The 13,190-nt window shown below is 31.8% G+C and overlaps 2 protein-coding genes across 7 annotated transcripts; both read right to left on the bottom strand.

The window, feature by feature from the left end:
• Positions 1-749: 749 nt before the first annotated feature.
• Positions 750-1,250, bottom strand: LOC114732573 (uncharacterized). The gene has a single exon (XM_028919873.1). It carries the CDS (start codon positions 1,248-1,250, stop codon positions 750-752), a length of 501 nt encoding a protein of 166 aa, XP_028775706.1.
• An 831-nt stretch (positions 1,251-2,081) lies between these two features.
• LOC114732538 (polyprenol reductase 2) lies at positions 2,082-7,948 on the bottom strand. 6 transcript variants are annotated; one of them, XM_028919833.1, is made up of 7 exons: positions 7,378-7,948; positions 6,073-6,410; positions 4,351-4,585; positions 3,796-3,894; positions 3,654-3,725; positions 3,403-3,533; positions 2,082-2,179 (listed from the first exon to the last, which is right to left on the bottom strand). In XM_028919833.1, exons 1-6 carry the CDS (start codon positions 7,531-7,533, stop codon positions 3,429-3,431), a joined length of 1,005 nt encoding a protein of 334 aa, XP_028775666.1. In that variant the 5' UTR covers positions 7,534-7,948; the 3' UTR covers positions 2,082-2,179; positions 3,403-3,428. The 6 variants fall into 6 exon arrangements, with proteins under 6 accessions (XP_028775666.1, XP_028775673.1, XP_028775680.1 ...); XM_028919840.1 differs by lacking the exon at positions 2,082-2,179 and having other exon boundaries at positions 3,360-3,533; positions 4,351-4,589; positions 6,073-6,117; positions 6,227-6,410; XM_028919847.1 differs by lacking the exon at positions 2,082-2,179 and having other exon boundaries at positions 3,360-3,533; positions 4,351-4,571; positions 6,073-6,117; positions 6,227-6,410.
• Positions 7,949-13,190: the final 5,242 nt, after the last annotated feature.

The following is a 13,190-nucleotide window of genomic DNA, read 5'->3' as shown; positions in this document are numbered from 1 at the left end:
AATATCTCCCTATATGCATTCTAGAAAAGTGAGAGGCTCATTTTCTAGTTTTCCTGGTGATGACCGAACAATTAACTTTCCCTTGGAACATACATTACATGAGAAAATATTGGCTTGTGGTATTTGTTGACTTTTCAATGAATGTCCACATGAATTCTCAATTATTTTTCATATCATAATTATCCCAGGATGGCTAACCGGTCATGCCAAACATTAAATTTGTTATCATTTATAAACTACTGGTTTATAATGATGAGTACTTCAATTGTACTAATAATTGTGTAGTACAAGCCAGAAGAAAATACAGGCAATCTTTCTAGTGTGCATTTTTTTATCAAAAATTGACTTTGTAATAGCAAGATATTCTTGATTTTCCTTAATTGTTGTTTTGATATGATATCCATTCTTGCGGATATCCTTGAAACTCAACAGATTTCTTTTAGACTTAGTTGAGTAAAATGCACTATCAAAAGAGAAATACTTTTTATTTCTAAATATTGTGTGAGTTGTTACACTATCAACAAGACATAAATCCTCATGATTGACGTAAATGGGAGCCACTCTTCATTACAAGGAACATAGTCAAGAGAGGAGAAGGGAAAAAAAACAAAATTAATAAAAGGAAAATACTTATAATTTTATTAATTTAGAAAGATAACAACATTGAAAGTAGAAACTTTATAAAAAAAAAAAAGATGAAAAAGAGGGAAAAAAATTAAGTCGTAGAAATTTAACTTCACTAAAATAATTTATTGCTGAACATTCCCATCACCAATCAGGTGATCAATCTTTCCATTAGGATCAGTAAAGAAATTAGCAATATCCAAATGAGTGACATCCATGTTGCCATAATCAGAATCGCCCTCTTCATCAACAAAATTGGTTTCTACCCTTGGCATTTTGTTGTTGCCTTTAGTTTTATTTTTAAGCAATTCTTGATAAAGGTCAACCAAATATTTCAGTGCACGACAGGCAGGTGACCAATGACCATTCCCATCACAACGATAACATGAATTTTCAGAGTGGTTATTACTTCCACTAGTCTTTCTTTTTTGATTCTCATCATTCTTTGCCCTTTTTGAGTAGGAATTTGAACCACCTCGATTATGACCACGACCACGTCTACGGTCAATGCGACGGCCTTGTGCACATCCATGTCCTCGTTTATGACCACGTGTTGGTCCATTTACTACTACACTCGCTTCTAAGAATGGAGTAGATTCGGTTGGAGGGGATTTATGATTTTTCATTAAAAGCTGATTATTTTACTTAGCTACAAGAAGGCAAAAAATTAATTCAAAATACTTTTTGAAGCTTTTTTCATGGTATTGCTGCTGCAGGAGCACATTAGATGCATGAAATGTGGAGAATGTTTTCTTTAACATGTTTTCATCAGTGACTTTTTCTCCATATAATTTTAGTTGAAAACTGATTCTAAATATTGCAGAATTATACTCACTAACAAATTTAAAATCTTGTAGGCATAAGTGCATCCATTCATAACGAGCTTTTGAAAGAATGACAGTGTCCTGGTGGTCATACCTTTCTTTCAAACTATTCCATAGAACGAGTAGATCTTTAATGATCAAATATTCCATTTTTAGTCCTTCATGTAAATGATGGCATAAAAAGATCATGGTTTTAGCCTTTTCTTAATTAGATGCCTTATTTTTTACCTTAATTGTATCTCCCAGACCATTGGCATTTAAGTGAATTTTCAGATCCAGTATCCAAAATAAGTAGTTCTTCCTGGTAATGTCGAGTCACAAACTCACATTTTGTAAGGTTCGACATGATAGCACTGCCACAAAAAAATATAATATTAAAAAAAATTAGCATGTATGGAAATTACACTGCTCTTCGTTAATGAAAAGAAAAGAAAAGGAATCATAAATTACCAAAAAGGAACAAATAAAAAGAAAATTAAATGAGAAAAGGATAAAATTTGGTATATTGTCTCAGTAAATATAAGCATTTTAAAATCATATTTATCAAAAATAAATAAATATTAACAAATAAACAATAAATATTTCTCAAAAAAAATATTAACAAATAAACAATAAATATTTCTCACAACATGGCAGGCCACTAACCTTACCATCACTATCCCCAGCATGCACGTAAAATTACTCGAAGGTTGAGATTAAATCTATTCAGATTGAAACTCGAATGGCTCAATCTGATAGTTTCGGATTTTGCAATTAATGAGAAGCTAAATGGTGCAGTTGCAAAGAATAGAAGATAATTGTATCCAAAAAAAAAAAAAAATCCCCAGGTCATTAATTTGAAACCTAATTATCTCACACAAATAAAAAAAAAAAAACTTACATAAGTTAATATTAGTTCTATATGTAAAACATATTTCACATATTTATGAATTTTTTTCAAATTAACTTTATCAATATTTTTCCAACAACAATCAAATAGAAAAATGTTTAGGATTGTTTACGAAAAAAAATTCTCATCAACTAATTTAACTTATATTTTTAACCTAATCAAATTAGTTTATTAAGCCTTCTATTAAGAACACGAAGAATATTATTTATAACCACATTTACTTATATTTATTCATTCATATCGCATGCTTGCTCACTTTAGCATCATGGCTTACGCTACTTTGCTCTTTATACACCACCAGTTGAACTCAACTACACCGCATTACCTAGAAGAGCCCACCACTGAGACCAAATATACGCTAGTGCACGTTTATCTGCTCAAGCATGATCGTTTCTAGATTCTCTAACTTTTACATTACATTGACTTTTTTAGATTATATTGACAAAAGAAAAAACATTGAAGGAAATAAATTGAATACCTTCATTATTAAGAACCAAATTGAGAAGAGATTGACCTTTAAAGAAAATCAGTCATCAAGTTGGGCAACTTTCGTAATAAAAAAAATTCTTTTGCTTATTATTCTAATTAATGCTTTCCATTTAACTATTCATGACAATTCTACCTTAATCAGCATCGAGTTGCAAATTCTTCTTTCCAATCAACCTGGCTAAAATTTGAGCTTTAATAATTTTATTGGATAAAGCTACGGCAGTTTTTATAGAGCTTTGTCAGGGTAAACTCTTAGAAGAATAAATACTACTCCTCCGGTCCTAATTATAAGACCCAATTGACTTATTTGAGGAGATTAAGGAAGTAAGTTAAGTTGGTTATTTATAATAAATAAGTGTTGTTATTCTTAAAATATCCTTGCTAATTAAGTATATTGGCTAAAAATATCATTATTAGAAGGATTATCTTGGAAAAAAATGCATAAATATAAGAGAGAAAATGGATTGGGTCTTATAATTAGGACCAAATAAAAAGTCAAATTGGGTCTTATAATAAGGACCGGAGGAGTATTATTTATTGCAAAAAATTATAAATATAAAATATTCAAAATCATACCTAGAGAAACAAATATTTACCAACTCCTAGAGAACGAATGGAATTATGACGAAACGATTGCTCGGATAATCTTCAAATTTTTTAAGATACCATTTATGCGTTTCGACAGCTGCAAATGCTAAGTTTGCCACCTGAATTTCAACCAAGAAGTTAAAACGCACGCACGCACGCACGCAAAATAAGCAAATTAGAATCAGAGAATCATTTGTTCAAAATATTGAGTCTCGCGATAACTATAAAGAAAATATTACCACAAAAACAAAAAGCAGCCATATCGTAAGGTTGACTCCTCCACTTGCAACAAGAAGACCAGCGTATATAACCTACATCATTATCAATTTAATCAGTATCTGACACGCAAAAAGGGACAAAAGACTAGAGATAGAGAGTTACAATTTCAGAAAGATAGTGTGCCGACGAAACAAGTTCAAACCAATCACCATGAGGGATTACATATTCTTCTATTTGTTTTGAACGTTTTCGTAACAAGCCCTGACAAAATTTCAAGCCCTTCAAAGTTAATAAAATTATATATTGAATGGAAAAACAACTCAAGCAACAAAAGGAATCTTCAAGAAAAGAATTCCACATACAGGAAGTCCTAACAAAATATATAACTCAATCCTGTGCACATATAAGTCTTAAGTTGCATAGCTATAAGCTTAGGAACTATCTAATAATGTGCATCCTTTGCACTCAATTTCATCTCCTTGTATGTTACAAAGTACATACTAAGAATACTGCTCAAAACTTTAATTTCCTTGACTGATTTCATTGTCTACTGCAACTTGTACCAGGAGTACAGAGATATCAGTGAAATAGAAGCGACGCCCGTTAACAAAGAACCCAAATCAATTTATAAGGTATTGAAATGATTGGTCATGCCATTCAATTACAGCAATTCACAAGCCCAAAATTAAAAACCTAATCAAGGAGAATGAGACATACAAGAATTGTGTGGCACCGGTATTGATGAATCCAGCCCCATAAAAATATAGTCGCACCAAACCATGGCAGCCATCCAAGTTTGAAGAGATGATTTAAAATTAGCGAGTAATCTAATTCAGTTTCTGGCATGTGAACTTTGTCTTTGACAATGAATGCAATTACTAACTTTGCTGTGAAGTCACGCACCTCTAATGCACAATCACAACAAAGTGATAGTGGGGCTGCTATGTAGAAACTAGCTTCAGAAAAGTTGCAAAATCAACAATCTCTATTTTACAATTTTCTAAGCACAAAATAACTATTAACTTAGAAACATAACCATGGGACAGGCAGCAAGTGCTTCACAAATGACATTTTATCAAATAGCATATAAGGAATTGAAATTGCACCCACCAGAGCCTGAAATTGACTGGTAAAATTCACATTCGCAGATAGAAGTTTATATGAAGTTGGATACCTCCAATTCCTTTCGAGACAGCATCAATAAGAGATAAAGACACCAATGCATGTTACTCACTACTCAAACAAATCACATGCATTCAACTTGATTCTTTTATTCATATTTGAAGCTTAACAGAAAAGAACCTATAGATATACTCCTCCGGTCTTTAATATAAGACATAATTGTTGAGTTAATTTTGATCCTAAATATAATACCTATTTCTCATATTTATCAATTTTTCCTAAATTACCCCTATAGGTACTCCCTCAACCATAATGAAGTAGAAAAAGAAGGAAGCATATTAAGAAAGATGATTATGGTGTTTTAAGAAAAGCATGTCATATTTTTTTATAATTCACTAACTTACCTAACTTCTTTAATCTAATCAAATTAGTTAAATAGATCTCATATTAAAGACCGGAGGAGTATTAGCTTATGAGATATCTATAAAGGAGATTCTGTAAAGCTGAATATCCTAAAAACAAAATACATAATAATCATAACAGGCTTCACAAAATAAAATAAAGAGAAATAAAATAAATAATTAAATTTAACAACAGATATCAATGCATCAGGGTTGATCTCATATTTGAATAATCTAGTAAAGACATCTATTACATATCATTGGCATTCAAATACAAATCCTAGGAATATTATGTTGTCATATGTCATGTCTCAAAGTCGATCCATCATAAGCATAACTATCTAAAAGGAGAAACTTATCATTGAGAGAGAAAAAGACGTTATATAATATTTACAATGAAAATGCCGAACAAGGTATCATTCAGATAAGTTTGATATATATTTGAGTGTTTTATTATGAATTCAAATAAGTATGTCCAGCAACCTTTATCAACATCTGGCTATTTTTTAATCCACTGCATAACTATAGTCATCATTCATTTTGACACGTTTATGAGATGCTTTATTATGAATTCAAATCAGTAGACTCAATGAACATTAACAATTTCTAAATATTTTTCAATATACCACATAACTATAGATATGTATCAAATAAGACAGACATTTAACTTCAGAAACCGCACATTACTGTTAGACATGGTATAAGCTAACAAAATATCACTCAGTTTTACTTAAAAAAAAATTATGAAAGCAGTCAAGGACTTAAAAATTAGCAAAACAACTGGGGAAACTTCACAACCAGAAATGCAATGTTCACAGAAAAGTAAACCTCAAAATTGCCGTAATTAATAATTTTAAAAAAATGAAATGGAGGCTTAGAAAGTCAAGCAGAATAAAAGGACCATGAAGAAACTTACAACAAACCAGTGAAATAACCCACGATATGCATGCGAGCTGCAGGCCTATAATTGAATACACATATCGTTTCATGAAGGCGTCTTAGAACTTGGACCTCCATTAGCAAAAGCAGAAAAACAGATAGCCAGGCTACATATATGGATTCTATTTTACTTGAATCAGACTTTATACTTGAAGTTCCAGTCAGGTAGCTGGTAATGGTTGAGACAGCATAGGGATCTGCAATTGATAGTGCCATGGTATATGCGTACATCGAAGTTGAAACAAGCAAGAATGTTGTCCACACCGAAGCCACAATATAGAAGTGCAAGAATAATCTTTGAGGAACAGTGAATTTCTGCAATGGAATATTGTATTAGGGGATAAATTTTAAATTTCCATTTTCTTTTTTGCTATCGACATATGAGTCGTAAATTCACAGTTACACTTCTTGTTAGGAAAAAGATGTAACATGGAGGATACTGCTGCGTTACTTAAGGTTGTTTATCCAAATATACAAAAGCATGTATTACCAAAATTATGTAGAATATAAACTCTTTCAAAACGTACCCAGAGAAGCATGGATAGTGACACACAATAAAACATGAAATATTGAAAAAGCCTCATGGTAATTCGAAATATTATGTGTGGTGTAATAAAGCGTTCAACTTGCCTTGGATAAGGACACCACACATCCTTTGAAGGGTCTATACTTCATAAACTATCAGCATGACGGGGTAATTTTTCTCCCAGTCATTTTTAGGATGAGAAAAAGGGGGAGTTTGGCAACCCGCTACAATCACTTTAAAAAAGTACTTTGACAAAAACTGAGACAAAACTCGTCTCTTATACACTAAAATCACTTCTAAGAAGCTAATCCAAAGAACCCCAAGGTTGGATGAGATCCCACCCCGGCCCCAGCCACAACCCCCCCCCCCCCAAAAAAAACAAAAACAAAAAAACAAAAAACAAAAAGAAAGAAATTGTTGTCTTGGTAGTTAATGCAGTGCAGTGTGGCATGAATCCCCAATCAATAGCCACGAGTGTTTTTAATATTTAGCTCCCACACAGAGACCCCTCATACGATGGCCACTCAATACATTCTTTCTGAAGCTCCCTAGTAAAACCTTAAGCTATTATTCAAACAAGCCTAACAATGTTATCATGAAGTGGGGAAAACACACTTTGTTTTGTCTTATGTTCAAGACTTTCGGTAACTTTTTTAGCATTCTCTCAAAGAAAAGCATACGGTGGCACCAAAACCATACATATTTAATTGAAAATTTTGAACAAATATATGCCCAAATTATAATTTACTCCCTTACTTGTGAGGATGACTGCATGATCTTCCCCCTCTTAGCGAACCCTAACAAGGCTCCACGAAACCAATTCAGCTTAGACGTGGGAATAGAAGCAATGATTATGGGAACTGTCCCGGCAATCCAAGCCAATCTCAGCAACAGAACGATGCATATCTCCATTATCGCAATATCCTATTAAAGTACAAAGTTAGAGCTGGAGGAAAACTTCTCCGACGCTCTGCTAGGGTTTCGTTTGGACGATTGCCGTCTTCTGCTTAGGCGGCTCTGTAAGATCTCCGTGGCCCACTGCAGCGGAGGAAAAGAGGGATTCCGTTCTTCGTGCTTTGCCAAGGGGAATTAATGAGGATTCTGGTGTTTGGGGGATGGAGGACGGGGGTGGTGGGGTTCGAATATGAGGAAGAAGAAGGTTCGCTTGGAGGGTCAGAGTTTTACTGGTGAGGAAGCAAGGAAGGTGAGACAGGAAGAGTGGATAAAAGAGGATACTGTGAATGATTCTCGTAGGTCGTATAGAGAATCTTTAATGCGTAATGTGACGTCGAGAACTTGTCGGTGGGAATGAACGAAGGCGGATGAGAAAGAGCGAGGCGAGGATTATGGTGATGATCCTGATTCTACAGAAGGTTTTGAAGGCATTTCAGCTTACAAGTGGTTAGGGCTGCACATGGATAGGGCTGGACAGGACAAGCCCCTTGTCCGATGCCCAGCCTGAAAGATGAGCGGGTTGCGTTTTGTAGCCCGTTGCCCGGCCCTGCCCAATAAAAGCCCTAACCATTTTGGGCAGGGCAAGGGCGGGCTGGGCAGGGCGGGCTTTTCTGCCCAGCGTAATAACACAATGCCCTATGTCATATGTAAAAAAAAAATCAATTATCATGTTTTGAGACAAATGAGAGGAAAAAAATTATCACGAATGAGTCTATCACTCATATATATATATATAAGGCCTATGTAGTCTTATTCTTTAGCTTTTGATTTCTTATGGGAGGTAAAAAAAAAATATTTAATAATTAGAATATTTAATAATTAAGCTAAATCAGTATTTCAATTTCTTAGTTTATCCATATAGTTGGTGGATTCTTATAATCATGTGAAAGCACAAAATTTGAAAGGTGGTTTTATTTTTTTTTTTGTTTTAAAAAATTGGATGCAAGAGAAAAAGAAGAACATTTGACTTGGAGTAATTTAGCATATTGAATCTTATATTTTGATATTTAGCTCTTTTATATAATTATAATTTTTATGTTCCTTTCATTTTTTCTAATTTTACCTATTTTTTTTAGCTAAAATAAAAGAGATAATTGCTTGAAATAATATTATCTTATATATATAATTATATATTTTTTCGGGCAGGGCCAAATGGGCAAGGCAGCATACCCTGCCCGCGGCCCTGCCCTGCCCGTGAATCAGCCCGGCCCGAAGATGCCCATTTTTGCTTGGGCAGCTTTTTACTGGGTTGGGCTGGGCATTTTTCTTGCGGGCTCGGGCGGGCTTATTGGGCATGCGGGCCTCATGCACAGCCCTACAAGTGGTGTCTATTCTTCCTAACGGCCCGATTGATTGAAATAGAAAAGGAAAATGACGGACAAAGAAGGTAAAATATAAAGAAAAAGACAGAAAAATACAATAATAATTTTATAATTGCCAAAACATCTGTTCAATTTAAGAAATTTCATTTTGGTCTCAAGAGACCAAATTGAAATTATCATATTAAATAAAAAGACCAAATTACCCTTTAATTTATTTATTGTTTTTAAAATATCAAATCCTCTATTGGCCGGTTGGTTACCAAAGCTCCGACAGCGGTAGTCACCGGAGCTTCGACGACCGGCTGACAATTGTTCACCGAAGCTCTGTCAGTCAAAAAAATTTTTTTGAAAATTTTCACAACTTCAGTATAATAGTTAACAACTTTTGTAACGTTATTAACAACTTCAATATAGTAGTTAACAACAGGTATTCTAGAAAATTTAACAAGGTCCGGTGGTTGGAAAATTTTTTTTAATTTTCACAACTTTAGTATAACGGTTAACAACTTTTGTGATACTATTAACAATTTCAGTATAACAGTTAACAACAAATTTTTTGGGAAATTCAACAAGTTCCGGCAGTTGGAAAAAATTTTTTTTGAAAATTTTCACAACTTCAGTATAACGATTAACAACTTTTGTGACGTTATTAACAACTTCAGTATAACAATTAACAACAGTTTTACTGGTCGGAAATAATGTTTTTGAAAATTTTTACAACTTCAGTATAATGGTAAATAATTTTTGTGACGTTATTAACAACTTCAATATAACAGTGAACAACAGGTTTTTCGGGAAATTTAATAATTGGTCGCTGGAGCTCTGGAGGCCAAAAACAATTTTTTTGAAAATTTTTACAACATCAGTATAACAGTGAACAACTTTTGTAACGCTATTAACAACTTCATTATAGCGGTTAACAACAGGTTTTTGAGTTTGTTAACGGCATTACTGAAGTTGTAAAATGTTCCTTTTTGAATTTGCTGAAAAACCTGTTGTTAACTATTATACTGAAGTTGTTAATAGAGTTACAAAAGTTGTTAACCGTTATACTGAAGTTGGAAAAATTTTCAAAAAGAAGTAGTTGTTAAAGTTATAAAAATGCCATTTTTTTGAATTTTTAACAAAACCTATTGTTAAATACTATACCGAAGTTGTTAATAGAGTTACAAAACTTTTTAACGACATTACTGAAGTTGTAAAAATGCTACTTTTTGAATTTTTTCGGAAAATTTATTGTTAACTGCTATATTGAAGTTGTTAATAACATTACAAAAGTTGTTAACCGTTATATTAAAGTTGTTAAAAAAGTAGTTGCTAAAATTGTAAAAATGCCTTTTTTTATTTTTAAGAAAACATGTTCTTAAATACTACACCGAAGTTGTTAATAGAGTTACGGAACTTGCTAATAGCATTATTGAAGTTGTAAAAATGTTATTTTTTGAATTTCTCAAAAAACATACTGTTAATAACGTTACAAAAGTTGTTAACCATTATACTGACATTGTAAAAATTTTCAAAAAAATTGTTTCTGGCCTTCAGAGCTTTGGCGACCAATTGTTGAATTTCCCGAAAAACATGTTGTTAACTGCTATACTGAAATTATTAATAACATCACAGAAGTTGTTAACTGTTATATTGAAATTGTAAAAGTTTTCAAAAAAAATTGTTTCCGGCCACCGAAACTTATTGAATTTCCTAGTAAACCTGTTGTTAACTACTATACTGAAGTTGTTAATAGTGTCATAAAAGTTGTTAACTGTTATACTGAAATTGTGAAAATTTTCAAAAAAAATTTTCCAGCCACCGAAGCTTGTTGAATTTCCCAGTAAACCTGTTGTTAACTGCTATACTGAAGTTGTTAATAGCCTCATAAAAGTTGTTAACCGTTATACTAAAGTTGTGAAAATATTCAAAAAAAAAATTTCCAGCCGCTGGAGCTTGTTGAATTTCCCAGAAAACCTGTTGTTAACTACTATACTGAAGTTGTTAATAACGTCATAAAAATTGTTAACCGTTATACTGAAATTGTGAAAATTTTTTTAAAAAAAACTTTTCCAGCCACCGGACCTTGTTGAATTTCCCAGAAATCTTGTTGTTAATTGTTACACTGAAATTGTTAATAGCATTACAAAAATTGTTAATTGTTATACTGAAGTTGTGAAAATTTTCAAAAAAAAATTTTCCGACCAACGGAGCTCCAGTGAACAATTGTTGGCTAGTCGCTGAAGCTCCGGTGACCAGTCGACCAATAAGGGATTTGGTATTTTAAAAACAATAAATAAATTGAAGGGTAATTTGGTCTTTTTATTTAACATGATAATCCCAATTTAGTCTCTTGAGACCAAAATGAGATTTCTTAAATTGAGCATATGTTTTGGGCATTATGAAATTAATATTTCATTTTTTTTGTCTTTTTCCCTAAAATATATGGTATTTCAATTTGAAAAGTTAAGAAAATATAATGGCAAAAAGGGAAGTCCTTCCCAAATTGAGATTTTAAAATTAAATTCTAATTTTATTGGATGTCCCCGAAGGGACAAATTTTAAAATTAAGTGAAATAACAAAAATGTCTTTTGTCTTCTTTTTTTGGGGAAAAAAAAACTCAGTCCTTACCCATGGCCAACCACCGATGTGGTGGCTGCAGTGGAGTGTTTTCAGTCATAGCTTTTTTTTTTTGACCATTTGAGAATATTATAAGAAAGTAGTGGGAGTGGAATTTAATCCAACTACCTGTTGGTCACTTGGGCCAACATAAAGGAAAATAACCATTAGGCTATCAAAAACTTGTTAAACTTATAATACAAACAAAAATATAAGTTGACTCTTTTACTATGACTTCAGCATGTGACAACAATTTATCTAGGAATAACAAGTCTTAATTGAGAAATAACAAATCTAAATTTGATATTAATAAAACAACATTTTCTGATATATAACAAAAAAATAACATGTATATTAATTAAAAATGACAATAATTTATTTGAAAATGGCATGTTTTTACTAGAAAATAACACGTCTTTAGTGAAAAATGATAACGATTTATTTGGAAATGTACATGCTATTTCATGTTATTTATTAGGAAAAGACACATTGTTAATATCAAATTTAAATTTGTTATTTCTCAATTAAGACATGTCATTACCACATAAATTGTTGTCATTTTTATTTAATGCGCATGTTATTTCATATTATATATCAGGAAAAGAAATGTTGTTAATTTCAAGTTTAGACGTGTTATTTTCTAGTAAATATATGTCATTTTCAAATAAATTATTGTCATTTTTAATTAATGTACATGATATTTCTCATTATGTATCAGGAAAAATTGTTTTGTTAATATCAAATTTAGATTTATTATTTCTCAATTAAAACTTATCATTCCTAGATAAATTATTGTCATAGACTGAAATCACAGTAAAAGAGTCAACTTATATTTTTGTTTGCATTACAAGGTTAACAAATTTTTGATGGCCTAATGGTCATCTTCCTTTTTGTTGGCTCAAATGACTAAAGGGTAGTGGGATTAAATCCTACCCGCACCATTTTCTTGCAATAGTCTCACACGGTAAAAAAAAAAAGCTATGACCAAAAATACTCCTCCAGCAGCCATCACATCGGTGGCCGGCCACCAGTGACGACTAAGCTTTTTGCAAAATAATAATAATGAAGAGTATTTTTGTCATTTCACTAAATTTCAAAATTCTAATTTGGAGAGGACTTTCCTCTCTGTCATTACACTTCCTTAACTTTCCAAACTAGAATATCATATATTCCACATTCTTTATCTGTCATTTTCCTAAATAGAAATAAATGAAAAAGAATTGAAAGCAAGAGAATAAAAAATTTTGAGTTGAATTCACACTAAAATTAAAAGTTCCATAAAAAATTTATGCTTAGTTAAATGAAAAAGTAGTGAAAAAAATTGAGTTATTTTATCATATTAACCGTAATAAAAGAACATAATATTATTAAATAAAAAATGTTTTTTTTGCAACGATAAAAATGTAAAAATATCTATAAATTTTTTTGCAAAGTACAATCACCATACAATCATTTTGAAAGTGCAAAAGTATCTATAAACTTACAAAATCAAAGCAAAAATGGCATCTATCGTTACTTTTTATTATAGGACCCACGCTAATGTTATAAAAGTACTAAAATGCCCTTAATTAAAAAAGGTACAAAATTACTTATAAACCTTTAGTCAAATGGGGTCAATTATCATATGTTTTTTCACAGGTGCAAAAACACCTATGACTATATAAATAAATTGATTCTTTCAGTTTTAA

This window comes from Neltuma alba, unplaced genomic scaffold (genome assembly GCF_004799145.2).
Source record: "Neltuma alba isolate B1F8T4 unplaced genomic scaffold, ASM479914v2 tig00002562_pilon, whole genome shotgun sequence".
Taxonomy (NCBI): Eukaryota; Viridiplantae; Streptophyta; class Magnoliopsida; order Fabales; family Fabaceae; genus Neltuma; species Neltuma alba.
The sequence above is the reverse complement of the archived record's forward strand: the minus strand, read 5'-3'. Positions and strand labels throughout refer to the sequence as shown.

Coding starts and splice junctions, on each gene's coding strand:
- LOC114732573 (XM_028919873.1), bottom strand. CDS start 1,250: ATGAAAAATCATAAATCCCCTCCAACCGAATCTACTCCATTCTTAGAA.
- LOC114732538 (XM_028919833.1), bottom strand. CDS start 7,533: ATGGAGATATGCATCGTTCTGTTGCTGAGATTGGCTTGGATTGCCGGG. Junction 6,411..7,377: donor TCATGCAGTCATCCTCACAA/GTAAGGGAGTAA, acceptor ATTCCATTGCAG/AAATTCACTGTTCCTCAAAG. Junction 3,534..3,653: donor GGCTGCTTTTTGTTTTTGTG/GTAATATTTTCT, acceptor GTTGAAATTCAG/GTGGCAAACTTAGCATTTGC.